Consider the following 27417-nt stretch of genomic DNA (forward strand, 5'->3'; position numbering starts at 1 on the left):
GGGAGCCCGATTCAGGGCTCCATCCCAGGACCCTGGGATCATGACCTGAGCCGAAGGCAAACGCTTAATGCCTGAGCCACCCAGGCGCCCCAGTTTTCTTACAGATTTTTAAAGCCAATTTACATAATGCTATTACAATTAAAATTGTCTGCATATTTATTCATGTTGAAAAATGTGTAAAATCATTATTGACTTGTATCATGAAAAGTTTAAATTTTAACATATGTTCTTGTATCTCTCTAGTGAGGTCACAAATAAGCTTTTTCTTTCCTTGGATCTTTAAATTGAGCTCATTCATGTGCCCTGTGATAGAGGGAAAAAAATGTAAATCATACTTGGATGTTTTCTATTTGTTGAATATTGGCAGGTGTTCTTTCATTTCAAGAAAATCTTGAAATTAGAGGGGTGCCTGGCTGGCGCATTCAGTGGAGAGTGCGACTCTTGATCTTGGGGTCGTGAATTTTGAGCCCCACATGGGTTGTAGAGATTACTTAAAAATAAAATCTTTAAAAAAAAGAGGGGTGCCTGGGTGGCTCAGTTGGTTGAGCAGCCGACTCTTGATTTTGGCTCAGGTCATGATCTCAGGGTTGTGGGATACAGCCCCATGTCAGGCTCCACGCTCAGCAGGGAGTCTGCTCAAGGATTTTCTTTCTTCCTCTCCCCCTACCCCCATGCACACATATGTTCTCTCTCTCTCTAAGTCTTTAAAAAAATTTTTTTTGAATTAGAATAAATAGTACAGTAAATCTTTGTAAAACTCTTTCATGACTCAAACTGAAGCAGTGAACATTGGCAAAGAACTTTTCTAACAATATTAAAGATCATTTAATTCATTATCATGAATTATGGTCATTAAATTCATTATCTTCTATTTTTTATAACAGTTTCATAAACTGGTGATGATTCATAGCATTTGTACATATATACTGAACAATTTTAATAACTGCATCCATGATACAGTCCATTTCAGAACACAGATATTTTCAATATGGATCACACAGTGAAATTAATAAGGGAAATCTAGTAAATCCAGATTTTGGGTCTCACATAGCTGGCCCATTGTCTTTTTTTTTTTTTTAAGATTTTATTTATTTGAGAGAGCATGCACAAGTAGGGGAGAGGAAGAAGCAGGCTCCCCGCTGAGCAGGGAGCCTGATGCAAGGCTCAATCCCAGGACCCTGGGACCATGACCTGAGCCAAAGGCAGATGCTTAACTGAAGGCAGACACTTAACTGACTGATCCACCCAGACTCCCCCATTGTCTGTCTTGATAGAAACTTTTTCCTATCTAGCTGAAAGTGACAGATGTAAAAGATTAAAAAATATAGTATCTACAACTTGAGATTGATTAGATGAAGACATTTCTTTGTAAATTTAGAAGTTGTTTGAGACAAAACATACCCAGAATGTTAGTCAGTCAGTATCTCTTGTGAAGCTCATTTAAAGCTCAAAATAAAAGTACTTGCAATTTTTCAAATGTTGAATAGATTGATCTTTAATATTCTTAGAAAAGTCTTTTATTCACTGACACTCCCTTGGTGGGTCAATTTAAGACATTTCATGTTTTGTTTTAATCGTTTCCTCAAATTTTAAAACCTAATTCCCTTAACTGAAATGATAATTACATTTTTTATCTTTCCATCTAAAAATGGTTCTCTTTGTTGAGCAAGAATCCCAGCCATTTTATGGTTGGCCAAAATTATAAGCTCAGATCCTATTTAATAATCACAGACTTTTTTTTGTTATATGTTTAATTCTAATTTCATTAGCTGTTTTATTTTTTGACTGTTGAGAGGCAACTTCTTATTAAATGAATATGCATTTGCTGAAGATGACTCTTGGTATTATCTTAAAACTTCTTTTTTTTAATTTATTCATTTATTTGACAGAGAGAGAGAGAGAGAGAGAGAGAGAGAGAGAGAGAGCACAAGTGGGGGGAGGGGAAGAGGGAGAAGCAGACTCCCCACTGAGCAGAGAGCCTGATGTGGGGCTAGATCGCAGGACCTTGAGATCAAGACCCGAGCTGAAGGCAGACACTTAACCAACTGAGCCACCCAGGCACACCTTAAAACTTCTTTTATACAACTTACTCATTTTTCTCTGCTATAGCAAATTGTATTGCCATCCTTTGTAAAATTTGTGACATACCTTCTCCACTTGATACTGCCTCGTTAGTGTGCCTTCATTTGAAAGTTAAAATTTTTTTCATTCTTAATTTTTTTTTTAAGATTTTATTTATTTATTTGACAGAGAGACACAGCGAGAGAGGGAACACAAGCAGGGGGAGTGGGAGAGGGAGAAGCAGGCTTCCCACAGAGCAGGGAGCCCGATGCGGGGCTTGATCCCAGGGTCATGACCTGAGCCAAAGGCAGCTGCTTAAGGACTGAGCCACCCAGGCACCCCTCATTCTTAATTTTTAAGCCAGAAAAATAATTTGCATTATAATTAAAATAAGCGTAGCAGCTTAACTACCAATTACTGTTTACATAGTTATCACTGTAACTCTGCTGTCTGCATAAAATATTCAGATAAACACATTGTAGTGCTACATTGTTGCATAGAAAAATAACCATCTGTTGACATAAACTAGATTTGTGATATGCTTATGTAATACTAGAAATGACACATGCACCCATCATGTGCACTGCAATACATCTTAGGTGATGTAATAATAAAAGTGAAGTATAGTTTTGCCAAAACCATAAAATTGTGTTTAGCGGAAAAGTATTTTTTACTGCTTTAGTTGTTAAGTGAAATTTTGTATCAGTTAGAATTTTCTAAAAATTAAAATTCAATTCTTAAGTGGCATCAGCCACATAAGCACAGGTCTAGAGTCTAGAGCAACTTATTTACTTCAATGATGGAAGTTCAGAGAGATGAAGCAACTAGATCCAGTCAAGCCAGATTAGTTTAGTTTAGAATGGAGCAAAACCATAAATAAATCTATACTCAGTATATGAAAAATGTTACTTTAACAAATGTTTTATATCCTAGGCTAAATCCATATCACACCAAAAAGAATTACTTTATTTATTTTTAAATTTTTTTTTTTTTTTTTAGAGAGAGAGAGCATTAGGGCGGGGCAGAGGCAGAGGGGGAGGGAGAGAATCTCAAGCAGGCTCCATGCCCAGCTCAGAGCCCAAGAAGGGGCTCGATCTCACAACCCTCAGATCGTGACCTAAGCTGAAATCAGGAGTCAGACACTTAACCAACTGAGCCACCCAGGTGCTCCAAAAAGAATTACTTTAATAAGGAAAAAAAAAAACAGTTATTTAATTTAACTGGAAACAGTTTGTTTAAACAAAGCAACAACTTTTTTATGGAGGTTCAGGGGTTCACTTTTCAATTAGAGATTATGGCATACTGTAAATAGATGAAAGGTGATCTGAATTTGCTCTTAGACTTCATTCCCCAGATGAACACTAGCATTTAGCCTTGTTTTGTTTTGAATACTGAGTCTTGTTTTATCTGTAATACATGCATAAATTTATGGAGGAATTAGAGAGGCAGCATAATTTTACTCTTCAGTGAATGCTTAAGCTTCTTGAGGAACCAGGTGCCTTAAGTCTAAATTTACAGAGTAGACCTTACTCTCTTAGCATTATGCTGAGAAGAAGCAAGGAATTAAACCTTTTCACTGATTTAATATTTTACATATTTATCATAAAACTGATAATTTTCTCCTGCCATTGCTGGTACTTTGATGATAGAGAAACAGTCCAGGACGTAAAAGGTAGCTTTTGCTATTTGTGAAAATGTCAGGAAACTTGAAGAATACTTTAGAGACTCTTGATTGATAGCATAGGTACTCAGCTAATGGGGGAGGGGCATTAACTAATTACATATATATTACTGTTTTAGTTGAAGTTTTCAAAAGCATTCACTTGAAATTTTAACATCTGTAAATAAAAGACCTTAGGATACATGCTTTTCTGTGTAATCTTTTTTCCCCCCATTACTTTCCCCCATTTTCTTCTAATGTTTTTTGGATTCTGCTAGAGATGACCTAATTTTTACTAATTGCTATGCATTCAAAGTTTTATTTGCTGAGTGGCAGCATTACTGTCATTATTCTTTGGTAGTTTTAATAAGTGGTTTTATACAAAGCCGCTATTCAAAAGAATATATTGGTACTAGCTTGTAAGTTGTTTTTGTTAAAATTGGCCTTATTCCAGGAAAAAATTGAATGCTAATGTAGAAGGTGAAGTTTATTACGTGTGAGTTCCTTTATTTGCTTATTGACTTGCTAAAATACACACACACACAATATCAATTTTAAAGAACACCTTAAATAACTTTCTTCAAAGCAGTTATGTTTCCTAAAAGATGTAGCCACTGTTTTATACTTTTGTTTTCTAGCACCTCTGAATGAAGATTCTTCTTCTCAACCATCTGAATTCAATTTATTTTAATTAAATTGTTTTAAATGTATAGCTGTATTTTTAGTTTTTTTTCTTTAAATTTAACTGTCCCTATAGGTTAATTACCTTTTCCCTGCCCTTCATTTAAATCTCTTCTCCCAGAAAGACAATTATATGATCTCACTGATATGAGGAATTTGAGAAACAAGACAGAGGATCATAGGGGAAGGGAGGGAAAAATTAAACAAGATGAAACCAGAGAGGGAGACAAACCATAAGAGACTCTTAATCTCAGGAAACAAAGTGAGGGTTGCTGGAGTGGAGGGGGGTGGGAGGGATGGGGTGGCTGGGTGATGGACATTGGGGAGGGTATGTGCTATGGTGAGCGCTGTGAATTGTGTAAGACTGAGGAATCACAGACCTGTACCCCTGAAACAAAAATACATTATATGTTAATAAAAAAATAATAAATCTCTTCTCCTCCCAAATTCCTTATTATTTTGAGTTGGGACGCATTACCTGAAAGCTTTGGGCTTAATGCTATGTGAATTGACTTGGTGCTTTTTATTTTCCATGTATTATGCACCACTAAAAAGAATGTAACACATGTAGCAGCTTATTTTGTTTTTGAAGGAGGAATTGAAGAGCTTTTGAGTAAAAATGTGAAAAGAAGCTAGTGTTCATTGCCTACGTGGCTTTTTTAAAAGGCTCTTAAAAAACATTCCATTGTGGATTCCAAGTCCTCTTTAAACTTACCACCGACAGTAACTGGCTGCAGAGCCATGTGATCATCTTGGCAGCAGCCAGGCCTTTTAGTGATTTCATTATGTGGTTTCCTCAAGCTCTTTGCACACATTGATTAATATTTTTCTTGCAGTTATCGCTGTGATGATTTTGTGGTTAATGACACCAAGCTGGGACTGGTACAGAAAGTCAGAGAACACTTACAGAACTTGGAAAAGTAAGTAATAGGACTTGGGAAAGGAAGGGTATAGAATAGGGTTGAGGGGTCTTTGCAGATTTTTGAGTGGGAATTTTATTATTGAGTTCCATAACTTCATCATGATTTTAGTGTGATTGAAGTGTTAATAAAGTAAACTTTGGATATCTGAAACTGTGCCCATAGTTAATGGTTATAGCATTTATTTCATTTAATATTTATCATAAATCATAGCCAAGAGTCCAGGAGCCTTTTTTTTTTAAGTTATTACCCACCAATTTATAAGCTCTAGTCAGTTGATTTGCAAGGGAAATTTTGGAGGTATAAGGAAAGGGCATAAAATGATAGAAAATCATTATAGAGTTACTTATGATTTTAGAAAATCCTTGTCAGGCATGTTTTGTGAGGTCTCAGAAGCACTAAAATTTATGCATTATTTTTAAGGGAAATTAGGTTTTATTATATTGTCCACTTTGCTTCTGTAGGATAGCACAAGATCCTAGTTTCATCTTTTCCTCTTTTGTTAGGGGCTGTATGTGTCACTTGAAATTACAATAGATTGTGAAATGCTATGTCATCAGAAAGAAATTACGTCATCTAAAGAAATTTATCATCATAAAGAAAAATTCTATTCACAACTTATGTGAATAGAATTTTTTTGCTATAGCCAGATAGGTTATTCAGATAAAATTCACTGAACCCAAAGTTGAAGCAATAAACAGAAATCCAAATAGTGATGCAGTGGATAGAAGCATGGCCCTGGAATGACTGCTGACTCTAGTGAAATTTGTATAAATCACCCCTGATCGTCAGGTGCCATCTAATTTATTTTGACAGTTGACCTTAAAAACTATTGTGAGAACATACAAAAGGAGGAGTCCCTTAGCAAACTTAAAGGCAATAGAATATTTTTAAATCATATATTGAGAGGAAATAGCTTAAGTGCTTTGAATAAAACACTTGTATAGTTTTTGTTAACCAAAGTCTTTATGCATGTCTTGTTGACAATAGATTACAAAGCTGATAAGGGAAGAAGGATGGATTTCTTTAAAATCTACACTTGTTAAAACACTTTGAATTAAAGTACTTTTCGGTTTGATATCTTTTGGCTCCTCTCTTTTTCAAAGTGCTTCTTCCCTTCTTGTAATCTGAAGTAGAGGAGCAGAAGCCCTATCTAGGATTAGAGACAGAGGTACAGATACACAGACCCAAATATTTTTGTCTGAAATTGTCATAATTAACAAGTAGGACATTCCCACAATAATTATGTAATGTCACTCTTTAGTGTGGTGATGTCATAGTGAAGATCTTAATAGACTTGATTTTTTTGTCAGAGAAGTGGGTAGCTACCAGAATATTTTTCTGCCACTTACAGTTTTCTCTAAGAAAAGACCACCTCTCAATCCCAAATAAATGTATCAGAACTAAGTCAAAGGGAAAAGAGGATATTCAAGGATGTACATGCATTTATGCAGTTATCAGATCTTTTATTTCCATTGACCACTTCATCCGGTAAAAGATGTCAGAGTTCCTTTTCTGTACTTCCGCTTGGTCCCACTGAAAAGTCTACCTGCAGTCCTCCTCCTGTGTTGAAAAACGTTACTTGGGTTCATTTTTCTGTTCTTCAAATTTGGGCTTTAGTCTGTAGTGGAAACCACAGTTTCAAAACTGTGATTATATTTGTGTTTTACTTAACTTTAGACTCTTCTGCATATCCTCTAGAAGTGCACTGTGTAAAAGAACTTACTGAAGTGACGAAAGTGTTGTATAATCTGCACTGTCCTATACAGTAGTCTTATGCAGAGCAGGTGAAAAGTGGCTAGCAATGACCGAGGAACTGAGTTTTTAATTTTATGTAAGTTTAGTTAATTTAACTTTATATATCCACATGTAGTAAGTGGCTACTGTATTAGTGTGGATCTAGTGAATTCTGCCATTTTGAGAATGGCTGAGGATAATATTTAATAACTTATATTTTAAAAAGCTGAATGTGTATATAGGTTAAAACTGAAAACTGTTAGGCTTGTTGCTAAGGTGTGTGTGTGTGTGTGTGTGTGTGTGAGTGTGTGTGTGTGTGTGTAGTGCTTGTGATTCAACCTCCTTACTTACAGAATTGTGAAGGAATAACTTGACACTGTAATATATGGAATTGGTCTTTTCTTACCTTGTATTCAGTGATACTCTGAGAGGGATATACACACAGTTCTGAGGACATGTTGCCTAAGAATATTTTTAGTTTTGAAGTAACTGTCACTAGATCTGATGCTCCAAAGATACTATAGTTCATGTGGAAATTAAATAATCATGCATTTATTTTGGACTACCCTCATACTTTTTAGAAGATGGAAAAGAATTAGCAGACTTTAAAAAGTCTGTGTTGTTCAAATGTGGGCTTTAGTCTGCAGTGGAAACTACAGTTTTTGGTAGTTTTTTATATATTAATAGTAAAAAATGATAATTTTTACTTCTTTTAGATGAGATCTCCTGATATATAATAATTTTAAAGGAATCCTTTGAAAGAATTATTTTCTGATAAAATTTAAGCAAAATATCTCTTATCAAGAAAAATTTTGAAAAATTTTAATTTAGAATATCCATGCTAATTAGAATTTGTTTCAGAATATCCTTTGTAGCATAGCTGAATCGAATTAATTTGTATATATCTATGTGCCTATAATTTATTTTCCAGAAATTCAGATTATATCATAATCTGTTATGAAAATGAGCAAAATAGGAAATTTTTATCAAAATTGGGAAAGAAGTAGCATAGTATTTGAGACTTAATGTTAAATCTCAGTATAATATCAGACAAGGGTTTTCCTTTTGTTGTGAGGAATGGGTCTTCTCATTTCTGAAGTTTCGCAGTCAATTAGGCAGGTAGTGGTAGTGAAGAGGGATTGTCTCACAGACTACATCTACCTGGCCAGCTTTTCTGGGAGGTGCCTGGTGGTAGACGCTTGCAGCCCACCTTGGTAGAGGAGTAGTGGGGATTGCCAAGGAAAGTGGAACTCCTCACTTACTTAAAATACTTGTGGGCCACAGCGGGCCTAACAGGTCACTTCCTGGCCTTGCTAAGCAGCCAGGCAGGGCTCTATACCCCAGACCCTTAGAACAGCAACGTTTATTTTTTAACCTGCTGTCTAGTATGTTTGTGTTAATGTCTTTTTGACTATCTGTTTGTGTTTTAATAGCTCAGCTTTCACAGCTGATAGGCATAGGAAAAGAAAACTTTTGGAAAACTCATCACTAAACAGCAAGTTGTTAAAAGTAAATGTAAGTAATTAAAATATATACAAATGTAAGAATTGGTTGAGATCTCATCACTGTTTTATTACAACTCTAACATTAATGTTGCTCCTTATAAACTTTCATAAATGTATGCCTTGGATTTGGTATATTTTACAAAATGTTTGCCACTTGTACTAATGATTCGTGATGTAACTAAATACTCCATTTTGTCCATCTGTCAGTGCCTTCCTGCCATCAGGATTACTACTGTGCTCCTCTACCTTAGCAAGTGTTCACTCTTAAAGCCTGTTCATGTGTCTTACTACTCTGTTTCTAAGGATCCCAAAGATCTTTGCTTTTTTTCTGTTAAAGGTTCTAAGTGCAAATTCTATGGGTCTGAAGTTTTGGTAAGTTTTATTTCTTAGGATTTCATTAATACAGTTTCACCACGAAAGAATGTGCTTCCTCATTCTGGTAACCATCTGTTACCAGATGTATGATCCATTAATAAATTAATAAAATTTAAAGATCACTAAATACTTTTAAATACATTAGTAATTTTGCCCTGCATCTGCCTTTCTGCTATCACACTAGTTATGTTTAGACATGCAGTTACTTAGTTAAAATGTTAGGATTTTGTGAAAGAAAGAGCTAAAGTGCTCTCTGGCCATCTGAGTTATGGGCAGAGATGCTTTGGGTTGGATTGGTAGATTCTCTTCTCAGGTGTAGTATTCATATGTTACAGTGCGTTTGTAGAGCTAATCAGAAAATCAAGCCTTGGTCTTCAAGGGAAATTCAGGTAGTTTTTAAAGATTGATATCCCATTGCTAGGAATACATGTATTGGTCATTTATGCATGGCATAGTTAAACGTTTGGGGGTGAATATTTCAGGTAAATGTTTATATCTTTTCAATTTGTAGTAGTTTTAATAAAATCTTATGAAAGCATTGTCTTAAACTTCATTTCTTTTAAGGATCTTCCTGGTTTTCAAATTTGTACTCCATGGTTTTCATTAATGCTGGTTTCCTCATAAGCTTCCATGAGGTACTCCCATGTAGAACAATCCCAGGATCAGAATCAGGCTTCTAAAAATATCTGGACACTTCTACAGAAAGTAGAATGAGAGTTTGAAATATTCATTGGACAAAGAAGGACCAATTCCAAACTGGCTTGATGCTAGAGTTTCAAATATAGGTCTTTGCTTTGATGTCTGACACGTCTTTCTCTTGGTATTACTGATGGCCTCTCTTGTCCCATTTTGCAGGGAAGCACCGCTGCCATCTGTGCCACAGGCCTCCGGAATCTGGGGAACACATGTTTCATGAATGCCATCCTTCAGTCACTCAGGTACTGTCAACCTCAGAGCTTAAGGTGCTGGTGTTAGTTTCTAGTGAAATGGTTAGGAGGAAAGACTCTGGGTTCACATTCTGTCTCTGCCACTAACTCTGGTCAGTTCCCTGTGCCTCAGTTTCCTCATCAGTAAAATCAGGGATAATAGTTCTGCCTCATAGGATGGTTGGGAAGATTAAATAATTTATATAAAGGGTTTAGAACAGTGCCCAGCAGTAAATAATTGTTAGTTGTTATTATTTATCTCCTATTGCTTCTTGAATAAACTAGAGCACAGGTCCACAAACTTTTTCATTTAAAGGCCAGACAGTAAGGATTTTAGTCTCTGCATGCCACACACAGTCTGTCTCCTATCTTCTCCTCCTCCCCTGCCCTCCACCTCCACACTTTTTAAACAACTCTAAAAATGTAAGAGCTCAGTGGCCCAGGACCAGATTTGGCCAGCAGACCCCTGGACTACAGAGAACCTTGTTGAGAATTTAATCCGATCATTAGTTAAGTCTTAAATATGGTCATAAGATTGGATGTTTAGAAAATCTTTAAAATGTAAGATAAGTAGCAAAAATAAAATACCCAACAAGGCTGACCTCAGTTATGTAGAAGAAATTATTTTGAAAGTCATGTACTTGTAGATTTTAATGTGGCATCAAAGGCCAGAATTAATTCTCTTCCCAAGGCCACCTTGCAAACAAGGAGCAGAAGTCATACTTGATCCCTCCTTGAAGGTACTATCTCTTGGTTTATCTAGTCTTGTTCAAATAAGAAATTCAAGTCACTGCTGAATTCTCCTTAATACTCTTGACTGTATATTTAAACAGTACGGTTGGTTTCATGGTTTGCTTTTATTTGAGGAAATTATTGAATATTTGGGAACAGGTACCATAAAGAAAAAATGGTGACAACTTTTGGGGGAGGGGAATTGAGGATTAAAAAAATTTTTTTAAGTTTTATTTATTTAAGTTGTCTCTACAACCAGTGTGGGGCTTGAACTCACAACCTCAAGACTGAGTTGTATGCTCTTCCAACTGAGCCAGTGGGTGCCCCAGAATTCAGGATTTTTTGGAATAGATTTTGCTTTAAGCTCTTTCTTTGTTCATTTCTACAAAGTCATCAGTTAATACTGTTTTCTTAGAGTAAATGAGGAAACTTAATGGGGAAACTCAAAGCAATTTCTTGAGAAATTGAAAGATCACATTTAAAAAATTCACATGTAGGTTTTATAGAACTTTCTTTACAGTCCTAGTAAATTCTTTTGTTTTTTCTTTCTTCTTTCTCTCTCTCTCTTTTTCTTTTCTTTTCTTCCTTCCTTTCTTTTTCCTTCTTTCTTCTTTTTAAAATAATTTTATTCCCTTCCTTTTAAAATAGTAACATTGAGCAGTTTTGCTGTTATTTCAAAGAACTGCCCGCTGTGGAGTTAAGGAATGGGAAAACAGCAGGAAGGCGAACATACCACACCAGGAGCCAAGGGGATAACAATGTGTGAGTTCTAAGAATATATCCTTTCTGGCTTTGAGATACAAAACAAGGGACTCTTATTGGTGATTTCCATTGTATTATGTGAGTTCATAGGCACATGCATTTTAAAACACTCTTCTTCTAAAACCTGGGTTTAACTGTCTAGCTAATGATTTTAATAATTGTTGGAATTCTTTTATTTCTATTTACCTAATAGGAGAATAAATTTAGCTCTCTATATATTAAGTCTTTGTGGATTTGAGCTCTAAAATTGACATCTGTATATGAAACACAGTTCTAGGTGTAGACCAGCATGAATATCATTAGTCTTTGTGAATTGATTTGTCTTACAGTGTTAGATAAATCTGTTTTGGATAATAAAATTAATTTGTAGTCATCAAATTAATTATGGGGCAATACAGCCAATTTTTAGTTGATATGGAGAGGGAAAAATTGACAAATGATTATTGAGAACCAATATGTATGCAAATTCAGTGCAGCTGTGCTCCATTTGATGTTCAGAAGATCTATATTATGATTGTAATGGGCAGAGTTTTTTTCATATCTTAACATTACTGAAATAAGGCTCTGATTTATAATTTGTGTATGTGTTTATATATATGTGTGTTTGTATGTGTGTGTATATATACATATATATGTACATATATATGCAGATATATTTTTCTGCCAACCCATCCCAGCTCCCATACACCCCATCCCCACACATTCTGAAAAGCCATTTTATAATCTGACATTGTTCTGCCTAAGTGACTCAGGGAGATTAGGATAGAACATATTAGAATAGTATGCAGTATGGATAGAGCCAAAATACCAGGGAACTTTAAAGCCAGGCATTGGAGTAGGGATGGAATCATACCACAACAATTGATATCTTAAGAGTTTGCTTTAGTAGCAGCATATAGGATGAACTGGAAAATGCCTGCATTCAAGGAGACTTCACACTTTATAGTAGTTGGGTTGGATGAGACAGCAGTGAAATAAGGAAGAAAAAAATACATCTTCACAGAATTTAAGAGGAGAATTAGTAGTATTTGATGCATTAGTGTCATTTAGGGTTTAGTTACAAACTGCAGAAATTGGCTCTGGCCATTTTAGGCCGAAAAAGAACTTAATGCAGGTCTGTTGGTAAGCTGTTACTGGATGGGTGGAAAATCAGGTCTGGAATCTAGACATCCAGGACCATTGCTGCACTTACCCCATGGAACTCTATCCCATAAGGATATCACTGCTTCCATAACATCACTGACCCATGACAACACACTGCCCAGTGTGTGACACCAAAGTTCCTATTACCAGCACTGTTAGAGTGGGTGCTGGGTGAATGCTGCTGTTATTGCTGCCCCTGCACTCCAGATGATGCTCTTTGTCACCAGAAAGGATTTGTCACTGCCTCAGCTTTGCATCACTAACTTCTGCTTCAAATAGGCAGAACTCAGGCCATGTACCTGAGCCCTGGCTGCAAGGGGGTTTGAGACAGCAAGTATCTGGCCTTTCCAGCTTCCATAGTGGGAGGCAGTCTCTTAACCAAGACTCTTAAGGTGGGGAATTCCTCAAATACAGGGAGAGGGTTCAGGTACTAGGAAGTAAAAAATATGATCTGTGTCTTAGGGACCTACTGGATGACAGGGGTTGAGCAAGGAGTTATTGAGATTCTCTGAGATATCAATCAGGTATTTGTGAGTATGGTATTGTATTGACATACAGATATTAAAGTTGTTTGGAGATGTTTCAGTTTAGTTAGTTATTGGAGGTATTTCATTCTAGCTACATACATAGAAAAAATTAATAGTGACTTAAACATCCATTGTTTATTTTCTCATGTAGAAGCTGGAGATTATCCATCTAGGGCTGTTTGCCACAATCATCAGGCTCCTCCTAGCTTTCTGTTCCACCAACCCTAGTGTAGGGCTGTCGTCCACATAGCTCAGAGTGATGCTGGAGTACCACCATTTCGTCCTTCCAACTAGAAGGAAGAAGGAAGGGGTTAATGAGGACTATTTCTCTTTAAGGGAATTTCTCAGAAGTTGAACACACTCAAAGTTTTTTATTCCAGAAGTTCTTTTGCCGAGCAAAAATGGAAAGTTCTGTTTCTATGAGAGAAGAGAAGAATGGGTATTGGAGGATTGTAGAGAGAGTATAGAGAGCAGCTTTAGTGCACATTGAGTTTGAAGTGACGAGGATGTCCAGGAGGAAATTCATCTTGGAAACTGGAGAAACCTGACTAAAAGTGGTCTCGAGAAAATCTGGCTTTCAGATTTGGATTTGGAAGTCCTGGTATAGAGTTGAGTATTGAAACTTTGTATCCAGATGAACTGTCTGAGGCAGAGATGAACAGATGGTCACAGGCTGAGGTCTGGGAAGTGTGCCTTGTGAGGGGCAAGAAAGAAAACTGCAGGAAATGGAGAAAGAGAATCTGTTACTTGTTTTAAGTTTTTTAAAAATGTACATTTTAAAGTAATTTGGTTTGTATCTATTGCTTTATTCTACAAGTATGGCATTACTTTGGCACAAAGTTCACCATATAGTTAAAAACTAGTCTTGTCTGTAATTACTGCAATTTATGTGGGTTTTTGAGATGCTCTTACTTAACTGTCAGAGTTAGTTTAGAAGAAACCAAACCCTTTTTATGTTTATATTTTTTATTATGAATTGTAGACAGTTGGACATTATGCATTGAAACAGTAGCCTCTCTCTAATGCCAGCGGTATCATCCCTTCTTCTTTTCCAGGTCTTTAGTGGAAGAGTTCAGAAAGACACTCTGTGCTTTATGGCAAGGTAGCCAGACTGCATTTAGCCCAGAGTCCTTATTTTATGTTGTTTGGAAGATTATGCCAAATTTTAGGTAAGTATTACTTAATGAAGAATATTTAAAACATTAATATTAGTCTTTATGCTGTTCCTGGAACAGTTTCCTATGAAGTGGTGGTATTCTAAATAATAAGAAGGTATTTATTAAAGACTGGTTTTATTTTATTTTTTTATTTTTATTTTTTTAGAGTGGGGGAGCAGGGAGGAGGGTTTGGGAGAGGGGCAGAGAGAGAATCTTAAGCAGGCTCCACGCCTGGCGCACAGCCCAACGTGGGGCTCGATCCCACAACCCTAAGATCATGACCTCAGCCGAAATCAAGAGTCGGATGCTTAACCAACTCAGTCACCCAGGTGCCCTTTTTGTGTTGTTTTTAAAAGGAGAAGAACGGCAATTGGATCATTTGACTAGACAAATGTGTGTGTTTAAATAATACATAGACATTAACAATGTCTTTAACAAATGGTAGGATATTTTGTTCTAAAAACAAAGCCCTTATAAGTAACTTACGTGCCCTTGTAAATAATTTAGGAACACATACTGGACAAAATTCCATTCTTTCAAAATCTTATGATGATCATACACCATCATACACCATCTTGTTATTTCAACTAAAAAAAAATCCAAATGTAATCTGTAGAAATCTGTGGTCTGAAATTCACTGTTCTGGGCTGGGTTCTGAAGTCAGGTCTGTTGGGATTCAGTTTGCAAAAGGTAGCTGGGCCACATCCTAATGTGGCTGTAGAGTCACTGTGTTTTCCTTGCTCTCTCTCTAGCATCACTTGAGGAGGGAAACAGCCTTGCTGTCAGAGGAATCTGCCTCTTCTCCTAGGTTAGTCCTCTCGGTAGGGATGCAGGTAACAGCAGATTTGAGGCACTGCAGGTGTTTGACAACAGCCTTTGCCACCTTCTGATTTTGTCCTTCTGAAGCAGGTCTGTGCTCTTGCTAGTCAGGAGTTTGTACATCCCTCTCTAATGTACATCCCTCTCCTTTTGAAAAAAACAAAAACAAAAATACCCAGCATGCTGTATGTAGTAAGACTAAGTAGTTTATCTTGCTCTATTGCCTAATAGTGATTTAGATATATTAGTAGTATAGAAAAATGTTTAAAAGGTAGCACTGAGTGTTATACACAAACAATCATGGAACACTACATCAAAAACTAATGATGTAATTTATGGTGATTAACATAATATAATTCAAAAAAAAGGTAATAACCTCAAAGAACTGACATTTGTTGCCTTACTCGAGAAGTCTAGCCTTGAGGATCTGATGTGAGTGACTGTTGTTACCCCTGCTCTTTATTTTGACGGAAACTTCTTTTATATATTGTGACATTTAAATTTCCTCTTAGAAGAGACTAATTTTGCAAGAATTTTAAAGTTTCTTGACTCCCAAGTAGGAAAGGTGGAAATGACTGCTAAGTTACCACTAACCAGGTTTGGACTTAATATAACATTTCTAATATAGTCTCCTAGTTAGACTCTTGATAGGGACTTAGTCTTTGTGTTTTATTATTATATAAAATTAGTTTCTATTTATTGAATGCTATGTGTCTAGCACTTTAGGCCTTTTATATCTGATCTTCATTAAAAAACACAACCACAAAATTCCCATCAAGGTAGGAAGTGTTAACTCCATTTTAAAAAAGACAAAACTGAGAGAGAGGAGGAAGAACTTGTTCAATCTTACACATCTAGTAGGTGTTAGGATCAGAGTTAGGACTCAGGTCTTTGTGGAATTGGTAAAGAATAGATGTGTCAGCAGTCATTTGTCCACATGCCTGAGTGAAGCCTACCAACTCACTTTATACTGTTCTGCTTGGTTCCCATGGTGATTCAGGTCCTTTATTCTTAAGCGGGAGTTTAGAAACTGTATGAAACTTTTATTCAATAGAATTCTACTTTTCCTCAAAATCTGCCCACATCTCTGCCCTTTATATAAAGTTTCTATAGCCCAGCTGTGAGCATGATTTAATTTTTAGCTGCTTAATTTTGCCCATTCTGTATCCTTAGCAATGAAAGGAAAAGACTCTTGGAGAAGGTGACCAAGTTGAGTTTCTGGAGTGATTCCTAATTCACATGAACTCTTAGATTCCTTAGTGACTGATGGGAGTAGAATGCCTGTGTATTCTTAGCAAGGCTTTCTCAGTTTCACAGTAATTGAGCTTGGTCCCCATTTTCTTGTAATTGACGAATAATTTTCTCTTGATTAGATCTAGATCTTGAGATTGGGATAAAGCTTAAGTGTAAGGTCACTGCACAACACCCAGGGGTGAGGCAGGGAGATGTAGGGCTTTCTTCCTATAGCTGGTACTCGTATTAGGTATGCAGGGTAAAGTTCCTGTAACGTGGCCTGCCTGTGTGGAAGTGCCATGAGTCTTGAACTATGTTTCTGTTATATTTATGATCACAAAATAAATTTTATTTATTTATTTATTTGTTTATTTATTTATTTATTTTAAAGATTTTATTTATTTGACACAGAGAGACACAGTGAGAGAGGGAACACAAGCAGGGGGGAGTGGGAGAGGGAGAAGCAGGCTTCCCGCCAAGCAGGGAGCCTGATGTGGGGCTCCATCCCAGGACCCTGGGATCATGATCCGAGTCAAAGGCAGACGCTTAACCACTAAACCACCCAGGCGCCCCCCTCCTTTTTTTTAAAGATTTTATTTATTTGACAGAGACACAGTAGGAGAGGAAACACAAGCAGGGGAGAATGGGAGAGGGAGAAGTGGGCTTCCTGCCGAGCAGGGAGCCTGACAAAATAAATTTTTAAAAGGGGTTAGGAAGCCCATTTTCCTTGATTAACCTATGACAAGGTCTGGGGAATTTGATCACTTGGAATGAAATATGAGGACTCTGAAATACACATGCATGTGGAAGTAGGAACAACTTTCTTTTTTTTTTTTTTAAAGATTTTATTTGAGAGAGAGAATAAGAGAGCACATGAGAGGGGGGAGGGTCAGAGGGAGAAGCAGACTCCCTGCTGAGCAGGGAGCCCAATGAGGGACTTGATCCCAGGACTCCAGGATCATGACCTGAGCCGAAGGCAGTCGCCCAACCAACTGAGCCACCCAGGCGCCCAGGAACAACTTTCATTCATTAAGTAATGCAAAAAAAAAAAAAAAAATATATATATATATATATATATATATAGTAAATATAATCAACAGCTTTTGTGTAGAAACCACCAAAACTATTCTTTCTTTTTTCCCACTCAAACCAAAAGCCAATTACCCAGCAGTATAAACTTTTGCCAAAGTTTGGCCTTTCCAACATGCATATCTACTTACCACACTTCTTACGGCTTCCTAGTATGCCCTGCTTTTCCTGTCCCTTTCCTTTTCAGAAAAGTAACTTAAAAGTTTATGGTGTTGTTCGTTTTTTTAAGATTTTATTTATTTCAGAGAGAGAGCATATACTAGTAAGCAGAGGGGCAGAGTGGGATGGGCAGAGGGAGAGGGAGAGAATCTCAAGCAGACTACACACTGCACTCGGAGCCCTATGTGGGGCCTGATCCCAGGACCCTGAGATCATGACCTGAGCTGAAATCAAGAGTGGACGCTCAACTGACCGAGCCACCCAGATGCCACTAAGTTTATGTTTTTTAAGTAGGTAAAATACAAATGGCTGAGAATTTCCAAAAGGTAAAGAAAGGATATACAATGAAAGTTTTTTTCTTTTACTTTATTTCCCAGCCCTTCATTTTGCTTTCTAGAAGCAGCCATATTTACTAGATTTTTGTTTATCCTTTTGTTGATATTCTGTGTGTGTGTGTATAATTTTAACATAAATGATAACATACTTTTTTCCTACTTTGAGGTAATTTGTACTAGTATCTAAATAACTTTCATTTTATGGCTGCATAATGTTATACTTTATGATTGTATCATGATTTATGTATAGTCCCCTATCAGTGGTTATCTAGGTTGTTTTTTACCTTTTGCTGTTCCAGACAGTGCTGCAGTGGATAGTCTCATACATGCATATGCAAGGCTCTCAGAGAGTACTTGCTGGATCAAAACATATTTGCTTGGGGGTGCCTGGTTGGATCACTTGGTAGAGCATGAGACTCTTGATTTCAGGGTCATGAGTTTGAGCCCCACATTGGACATAGAGATTACTTAAAAAAACAAAAAAGATACTTGCTTTTAATTTTGATAGTCTTTTCTGCTAGACTTTTTTTTTTTTACTCTGCCTTCCTTAACATGATTTTGCCTTTTTGTCTCTGCATCTTTGTCATGTTTGTCCTGTGGGATTTGCCTTGACCTCTGTCTCCTTCTTTAACTTCAAGGTCCAGCTTAATGCTAACTCTCTAGGAAAATCTCTTGATAATTCAAATTGGGTCATGTTATTTATTCCCTTCTCATATCATTTATGTGCTATTTCTACTTTCACATAAACTTGATTTAATATATTTGCCTTAACTTCCCAAGGAGTTTACTTTAGTTTTGTTTTTATCAGTTCTTATTGTAATTAATGTTTAAAAATGATGGGTGAATAAATTCCTAAAACCTTCTTATTTCTACTAGCTATTCTACTTGGCTTTGTAGAAAATATAAAAGATCTTTGTGGACAACAGATGGGTCTCTGCATGTGATATCTTAATAATTTTTCTAGGTATACTGTTGATATTTTATAATTAAGTGAAATTTTGAAGCTCTGGATTGTATAATTGGGAATTATCATAATTTATAATTAAAGTTATAATATAATTCTGTCTAAGAATTTTGCAGTTGTATGTTTTTTGTGTGTTTGTAAACAAAAACAGTTATTTGTCATTTTCATTTTCTGGTGTTTTTGTCTTGGAGAAACTCAGCTGTGGTTGATGCCACAAAATGGAGGGGAATAGTTAAATTTAATTGATTTTGGTATTATACACAATTTGGACAAAACAACAATATAGAATTCTTTTATGAATGTTAAAGGCATTTTTTTTTTCGGGGCACCTGGGTGGCTCAGTTGGTTAAACCGCTGCCTTCAGCTCAGGCCATGATCCCAGGGTCCTGGGATCGAGCCCCACATTGGGCTCCCTGCTCATGCAGGAAGCCTACTTCTCCCTCTGCCTGCCGCTCCCCCTGCTGTGCTCTCTCCCTCTTTCTCTCTCTCTCTCTCGCTCTCTCTGTGTGTCAAATAAATAAATAAAATATTTTTTAAAAAAGTATTTTTTTCTTAAAGATATCTTAAAAATAAGAACAGAGCCTAAAATTATAGTGTGTCGTAGGTATTTTAGAAGTTTGTTCTAGAATGATAAAATTTGATAGGCATATCCTGTTCCTGATTGGTCTTTCCATCTTATACATTATGTACTGGTACTGCCAGAACGCAGAGAATAGTAATGCACAGGTGTATGTCACAGTTAGGTGTGTTGGCATCATATAAGTACTTGTGTGTGCCTGCATTCTGGGGTATCTGATTCAGTATTTGGATTGTCTGCTTTTCACACTTAACAAAGTAACATTTTCTTTCATCATTCTCCATTGGGACATTTCTTTGTAAGATTTGGGTAAATACAGCTTGTCTCCTTGTGCCAAAAATTGTGAAGAAACGGTTGCCCCGTACCTCTACACATTGTGTTTCAGCAACATCCCTCTTTCTTGGCCCCTCGTTCAGAAGAGGTTCTTCATGATCTTTTGGGCTTTTATAGTTGCAGTGTGCTCTCCAACCATTATTTCTCACAGCATCTTTATGACACAGAGTTTCTGTAAGTATTAAGAAGGAGGTAATCTTTACCTAAGGTTACAAACAAGTTAAGGTAAGAAACAGTATTAAAATTGGAGCCACTATTATTTTCCTGTCTTCTTTTCTGTCTTAATTCCAGTCTGTCACAGAGATACCAGTTGGTTCTTTATAAATCCATTTCCTCACTGTTTCACCAGCACTTGTTTGGGTGGTATCACTGAGATAATCTGTATACAAAACATAAACATTGAACCTAAATGTGAGGAGTGTTCCTTTTACATGATTACCAAGGAAGAGAGACCTAAGTTGACTACCAACAAAATTCTGAGCTCCGGGGCGCCTGGGTGGCTAAGTCATTAAGTGTCTGCCTTCGCCTCAGGTCATGATCCCAGGGTCCTGGGATCAAGTCCCACATCGGGCTCCCTGCTCCGCGGGAAGCCTGCTTCTCCCTCTCCCACTCCCCCTGCTTGTGTTCCTGCTCTCGCTATCTCTCTCTCTCTGTCAAATAAATAAAATCTTTAAAAAAAAAAATTCTGAGGCTCCGGATTGCATAATTGGGAAATAATTGAAAAGATAACTGAAGTTTGTGGAATTTAACTTACTAAACAGTATTTTTTTAAGGTTTTCAGATAAGTCAGTGAAGCTATTATTTAAAAATAGAGTTGTAAATGTCTGTTTAGTCAGAATCAGAAAAATTTCCTAGTCTTAGAAGAAGCTGACTTTGTGTTTTTTTGGTAAAGACCACAAATTGAAACGTACCTTTATAAAAAAGCTGAGTGTTCCATGATGTCATGTAGGTAAAAATATATATATATTTCTAATGGTAAAGGAAACAATAGAAAATAATGTTTTTTTTAAGATTTTTTATTTATTTGAGAGAGAGAGATTGAGAGAGAGCACAAGAGGGGGTAGGGTCAGAGGAAGAAGCAGACTTCCTGCTGAGCAAGGAGCCCGATGGCGGGACTCGATCCCGGGACTGCGGGATCATGACCTGAGCTGAAGGCAGTCGTTTAACCAACTGAGCCACCCAAGCGCCCTAATGTGTTTTGATATAAGAAAAGAGAATCAAAAGAGTCATGGTGTGGTTGGAAACATTCATGAATGTACATTAAGCAGATTGTTTTTTAAAAAGGGATGGATATGTATTTGCTGAAAGTGCAAATCAACATAACTACAAAGTACTGGTCTCATGATCCATTTTAGAAAAATAATTAGATAATAGTTTATTTTGGTGAGAAAATAAAACTATTTTTATATGTGATAGAATTTCAAATATGACCTAAGATACCTCTTACCTTTGAGTCAAAAAAATGGATGTTGTGATGAAAAAGTTTAAAGCACTCTGTAGATATGTAAAGGATCTAACAACTTTGAAAACTTTAGACTGAATTTTAACATTTTTTTTATAGGAGTCTTAGAAGAACTACTTGAACATATATTGAGACTCAGTTGTTAAGTAGTTCAGAAAAAGTTACAGTGAAATGCTAAAGTGACTTCTGACTTAAGTTCCATTGGTTAGGTGGATGGTTTACATAATTTATGATTTCCACAAGAAATTTTAGGGAAAGGGGACAAATGTATATTGAGGGAAACTCTGGTTGAAAGACATCCATGGAACCATTGCCTGGAAGAGTGGTGGAAGTTTTGACTCAAGACCAAGCCAGAAAAACTTGTGATTTAAAAGATAAAGGGAACCTTCCATGTTGGCAGAATGTAGGCAGAAATCTTTTCTATCTATAGTTTTATCAAGTACTTTATGTGTATATCATTGCTTGATTTATTTTATCTACATAAACCTCTATAACCTTTAAGTGTGCCAATTTCATTTTCTGTCAGCCTTCACTTGTCATGGTCTGTATTATTGTAAGAATTCCATATAGGGGCGCCTGGGTGGCTTGTCAGTTAAGCGTCTGACTCTTGATTGCAGCTCAGGTCATGGTCTCAGGATCTTGAGATCGAGCCCCCAGTTGGGCTCTTCACTGGGCATGGAGCCTGTTTAATAAGTCTCTCTCTCCCTCTCCTCCTCCTCCCTTCCTTCCTTGGTGCTCGCTCTCTGAAAAAAAAAAAATTTCCATATCCTTTCCTGTCTGAATGTAGTATAAGAAATAACCTAAGAATATGTTGTTGCTTATATTCAAGTTTTAGGCTAGAGCATAATTGTATATGAGTCAATGCATTTTTTAAAGTATTTATATGAAAAATATCTTTTGAATCAGAGATTAGGATCCAAGTATAGACTCTTTAGAAAGTTTTTCTTCCTTTCAGCCAGTGTTAAATTAGTATCTTTAAGTGTAAAAAATTGGTTTTAAATTCCTTATCTCTTATAAGGGTGGTTTATAAGACCAAGGTTTCTGGTGAGGGCAAGATATGACATTTTAACATTTGAGCATCTTTTGGAAAGGCCATGTGGGAGAGTGGGAAAACCAGAGTCCATCCCACCTCTGTTACTCTCTTGTAGGACTTAGGCATGACACGCACCCCTTCTCCTACCCCTCAATTTTCTTCATCTCTAAAGTGAGGTCAGTTGAGATCACTACACCCCTGATTAGCTCTAATATTCTGTGTTTTCAGATTTGTTTTAGTAGAATTTTTTCTTGTAGAGAAATTTTCTTTGAAGAGAAATTTTTCTTGAAGAGAAAACCTGGCACAAGTGGGGATGAATGGTCAGGGAGCCTCACTGTGCTGAATGCAGGGCTGCAGCCCTTCGTAGCACTTTGCCTTCCTGCATGTTTGGCTGGGCATGTGGAGCCTCCCCAGTGACGGCCTGCTTCTTTTTGCTTTAAGGGGTTATCAACAACAGGATGCCCATGAATTTATGCGCTACCTTTTGGACCACCTGCACTTGGAACTCCAGGGCGGTTTCAATGGTGTTTCCCGCTCAGCAATTCTACAGGAGAATTCTACTCTATCTGCAAGTAACAAATGTTGCATGTAAGATGTAGTTTCCTTCTCTTTTTTTTAGGAGGACCTCAGACATTTCTGTTGGTGTTATTGTTTATTAGATTTATAATGGAAGGTGGAGAGTTTTCCTGGACTTTTGCTGAAACTTTTGTGTACTTGAATTTTATAACCAAGTGGACTAGCACAGGCCTCCTGCTTCCATACCAGAGGCATCTTGTACTTGCCTCTTGGTATAGTCCTAATTGTTTTTGGTATAGATCATTTTAAAAGTTGAGAAACAACAGCAAATATTTTGTACAGTTTAGCACTTGAAAATTCCCTGCCAAATGTATCAAATAATATTTGGGAGACTTAATTTTCTATACTAAAATAAAATAATTATATTTATTCACTAGAAACAAAGTTTTAAAAATATTTTGAATGTGAATTTTCCTAAAATATATTTGTTCTTTAATGAAATTGAAGCATTTGTAAGTTCTCAGAATTTTTCTTGCCTCTCAATATGAACAAATCAAACCTTTTAGATTGCTTTCCTAGGTACTAACACCCCAAAATATACATTGAGATTAGAAAGCTTATTTTGCTTGAGGTAGGGATGATTTACTGTTATTTCAGTCTGATTTTAATTGTAGTCTCCTTTTGTTCAAATTTTTTGAAAAGTGTTGTTTTGACCTGTGCAGGAAAGGGATTTACAAGACAAACTCCCCAAAGACAGAAAGAAAAGAGTAAGTAATATATAGGGATCACCATATTGTATTGCCTTGCAGTTCACAAATCTGATTTAGTGTTAAGTTAGGGTCCTTTTAATGACAGAGCAGCCTCATCGCTCATCTGGCCGTATCAGAGAAGGGCAACCATTTGAATTGCTATATGTTTCAAAACGTTTGGCTCTCTAGGTCCTGATAACTATGGTTCCAATCAGAATCCAGTACAGAAGGGGAGGGATCTGTGACCTGGTAGAATTATTCTTGCTGTTAGCACCAAGTTAAAAGTAGTATTAAGTGAAAAATTCTGCTTTGTATTTTATGATGGCCTTTTATACACTTAAGAATATTGAACTGGGCTCTATCAAGGATAGTCTGTGTGAAATAAGAGGGTATATGTCTTTATTATTTTATGTGATGCCCAAGGCACCGTCATAGAGTCACATTGTGTAATAGTCCTAGGATGATACGGAAAACTCTAGTAACTAATGAGTTTTCCATATTAACCCATATCTTTTCATGATAGTTCAAAGAGTAGTAATTTTAGGTTCCATTAGTGAGATAGGAACAGAAAGAAAAAAATTATCATTACAGGATCCTAAGGATCATATTTGCTAAAACTACAAAAAAAGGTCTCCTATGCAATATCTGTGTTTACTTGTGTAAACACATCCAATGCTACTGAAGATGGGGTTGGCAGATTAAATAAATGACAGATCTGTTCTTTTTAGTACATAGAAAACCATTACTGCTAATACAAAAGACCCTAGCAGTTTAAGAGTCTGTCCGAGTAACTGATATTTAAACACTCTTGGTATACAGTTATAATGAATGGGAAATCAATTTTGAAATCATTTATGGATCTTGTTTTCAGTCATTGTATACCTGACTTAATGCCATACACAGCAGGTAGCCAAGACTTGATGAGTATCCTTTTCTCAGAGGAAGAAATTATAAAGGAAGAACTACATTGAGTCTAAATGTACTACTTTTTACTAAAGCAGTTTCCATTGTAATTAAGGGCAGTATTGTATGTGAACATCAATATGAAAGGATCATAGTCCCTTGATTCCAGTAGTTTTTTTGGTGTGCCCTTGTTTATGACATAGTTCTTAAACCTGTACCCTGAAATAGCTGTTACATCAGATAGTTCCAATGCATTTTCCCTTTTTAATTTACTAAAGCTGTGTATCTTATGAACAGCTTTTTTAAAAAAAAGATGAAGCTGCAGGATATTTCTTTTGCCAGTAAAGAATGGAAGCCCTTTCCTGGAAAAGGAAGCAAACTTTTAAAATAATATAATTGCTTGAGTAGCTTTTGTCTGTCTCATCGTGGCAGTGGGTTTAATTTGGAGCAACTCAAAAAGTACAGTTCAGTGTATTAGGAGTATGATTGTTTGCAAGTGAGAGAAACCACCTCAGATTGCTGTAAGCAAAAAAAGAGCATTTACTGACTTTAAGTAACTACATACATAAGTGCACAAAGATTAATATGTTTGCTGTAGTACTATTAATGATAGCAAACAACGGAAACAACCTGGAAAACCATAATATATGGTTAAATGAAGAAAAGGAGCATAGTGTTAAGAGCTATCTGACCCTGGACCAAGTTGGACCTCAGCTTCCTGGTCTGTAAAATGGGGATAATGGTATCTGCTTCATAGCTTTGTTTTGAGGATTAACTGATTTAATACATGGAAAGTACTTTGAATGGAGTTCGGCACAGAGTAAGTGCTGTTATAAGTGTTTGCTAATCATGCTTTCGTGGTACACTTTCTTGGTGGTTCTTGCGTCCAATCTGTTCATACTGTGGCATGCCAATCTGCTGTCAAAAAGGGTGAGGTACATGTTCAAGATACATACTTTGAAAAAAAGAAATAAAAGCAGAAGGCGGGTGTGGTCCTAATTATTATGCTAATAAAAGAGCCTTGAAACAATTTAAGGGCTTTCTTTTTGGTAAACATCTGTCTCAGCACTGTAGAGATACACCCCATTTCATCTTCACACCAGGCCTCTGAGGTAGGTAGATATTATTCCTGCTGAACATCTGATGAAGCTGAAGCACAGAGAAGCCAAGTAACATTAGGGCAGTTGGTTTTTTATCGTTCTTAAAGTGGTATATTCCTGATCTCAACAAGGAAATTTACAATATTGTTTTAAGTGAGCTTAAAAGGCTTATTGATAGTAATATCTAGCACTTCAACTGTGAAGTCATGCCTCCACCAGTAATTACTAAATTGTATTAAATTTCTTTACCTCTTTTTCCCCAGTCTGACAGCTGACCATCTAAAAAGTCTAAAACTGTCACTGAGCGAGGTTATTCAAAGTAAAGTAATTGAGAGCGTTCCCTATGAGGGGCCTTGCAAAAATTTATAAGGTGGTTTCTCTGAGTATAGGCATATGTATGTCATCTGTTTGTTAGTAATGGCAAATGTCCAGTCAGTGTTAGTGGCTCTTGGAGAAATTGGGATTGGAAGTGGGGCTGTGGAGAGGCCAGGGGCTTAAACCTTTTATCTAGTATACCTCTATATAGCTTTAAAGTTTTTGCATTATTTCATAATTTAAATAAAATTATTTATTAAATAAATGATGTACATATTCCCCCCAAAGAAGTATGGCAGCTTTTATACATATTTATTTTAGTTTTTTTACTGATATATTTTCCTGTGTGGTGATTTTCTCTAGAAATGGAGCATCTACGGTTGTCACAGCTATATTCGGAGGTATTCTCCAAAATGAGGTTAACTGCCTCATATGTGGGACAGAATCTAGAAAATTTGATCCATTCCTGGGTAAGACATATTTGGCATGTGGTGATATATTGTATTAAAATTTTAATGTTTCCTTTGAAAATTTAAGACAGTACGAGATAATTGTAAGAATACATCAGTTTTTGAAATTCTTTTCTAAGTGTCATACATGCCTTTAACAGCTATTTTCCTATTTCCTTTTAAGACCTTTCATTAGATATTCCAAGTCAGTTCAGAAATAAGCGCTCTAAGAATCAAGAAAATGGACCAGTTTGTTCATTACGAGGTAAAGATACTTTAATGTTGTAGAATTTTTATTCCCTCCGAAATAGCTGAATAGACTCAAACTCCATCCATCTGTGTTTTTTTTTTTTAAAGATTTTATTTATTTATTCATGAGAGACAGAGAGAGGGGCAGAGGGAGTAGCAGGCTCCCAAGCAGCAGGGAGCCTGATGCGGGACTCGATCCCAGGACCCTGGGATCATGACCTGAGCCGAAGGCAGACGCTTAACCATCTGAGCCACCCAGGCACCCTGTGCTATGTTGTTAACTGTTTGAATGAATTTGCATTACTATTTAACATAGTCAAACCTGAATGTCTCTTCCTGTCAGAAAGAAAGAAAAAAAAATTGGTGCCAGAGATATTAAGGCAAGCATAAGATATTTCTCACTTTTAATACTGATTTTAAAATTCAGTGTCTGTAACAAACTGCTTCTGACTTAATGAGATAGAACATTCTGTGGATATCCCACTAGTATCCATAGGAGGAAAGAACACTCAGCTAAGTTTAATAAGTTATGGTGTTACTCTTTTCTATGATTAATAGTTTTAGAAATCTGTTGATGATATATCTGTTGGTTAAGCCTGAGGCTCTACTTTTAATTGAAAACTGAGATTTGGAACAAATTTTTTCCTTGATTAGTGTTAACTACCTTTGTGAAGGCAAAAAGACTGATCTTTGACCAGTCACTAAAGTGAGTAATTGTTCTTGTTGGTCATAAAATGAAACTAGGATAGGAAAAAGAAAGAGGGCCTAGTGTGTGTTCTATCATTAAGTAACTCTACACTGAAGGCAAGTAACGTAATTTCTACCCTGATCTGTCTGTTGACTAAAAGTAATTTTTTCTTCAGCTGTTCCAGAGAATTTTGTCTTAAGGATTTATACACACACACACACACACACACACACACACACACACACACACACACACACA

The 27417-nt window shown here is 36.5% G+C and overlaps 1 protein-coding gene across 6 annotated transcripts in view; it reads left to right on the plus strand.

Annotated features, from left to right (window-relative positions):
* Positions 1–27417, plus strand: part of USP3 (ubiquitin specific peptidase 3) — a 104361-nt gene that overhangs the window by 47631 nt on the left and 29313 nt on the right. For 3 of the 6 annotated variants that reach the window (XM_073877162.1, XM_073877165.1, XM_073877164.1), the window contains 9 exons: positions 5239–5322; positions 8493–8574; positions 9795–9877; positions 11246–11359; positions 14085–14198; positions 22632–22778; positions 23429–23473; positions 26137–26243; positions 26407–26487. In XM_073877162.1, the coding sequence (XP_073733263.1) occupies positions 5239–5322; positions 8493–8574; positions 9795–9877; positions 11246–11359; positions 14085–14198; positions 22632–22778; positions 23429–23473; positions 26137–26243; positions 26407–26487 (857 nt within the window). The remainder of the gene's footprint in view (positions 1–5238; positions 5323–8492; positions 8575–9794; positions 9878–11245; positions 11360–14084; positions 14199–22631; positions 22779–23428; positions 23474–26136; positions 26244–26406; positions 26488–27417) is intronic. The other 3 variants (XM_073877163.1, XM_025884320.2, XM_025884321.2) reach the window with 3 other exon arrangements.

Source organism: Callorhinus ursinus, unplaced genomic scaffold (assembly GCF_003265705.2).
Source record: "Callorhinus ursinus isolate GAN/ISIS: 27379988/994484 unplaced genomic scaffold, GSC_fseal_2.0 scaffold25, whole genome shotgun sequence".
NCBI lineage: Eukaryota > Metazoa > Chordata > Mammalia > Carnivora > Otariidae > Callorhinus > Callorhinus ursinus.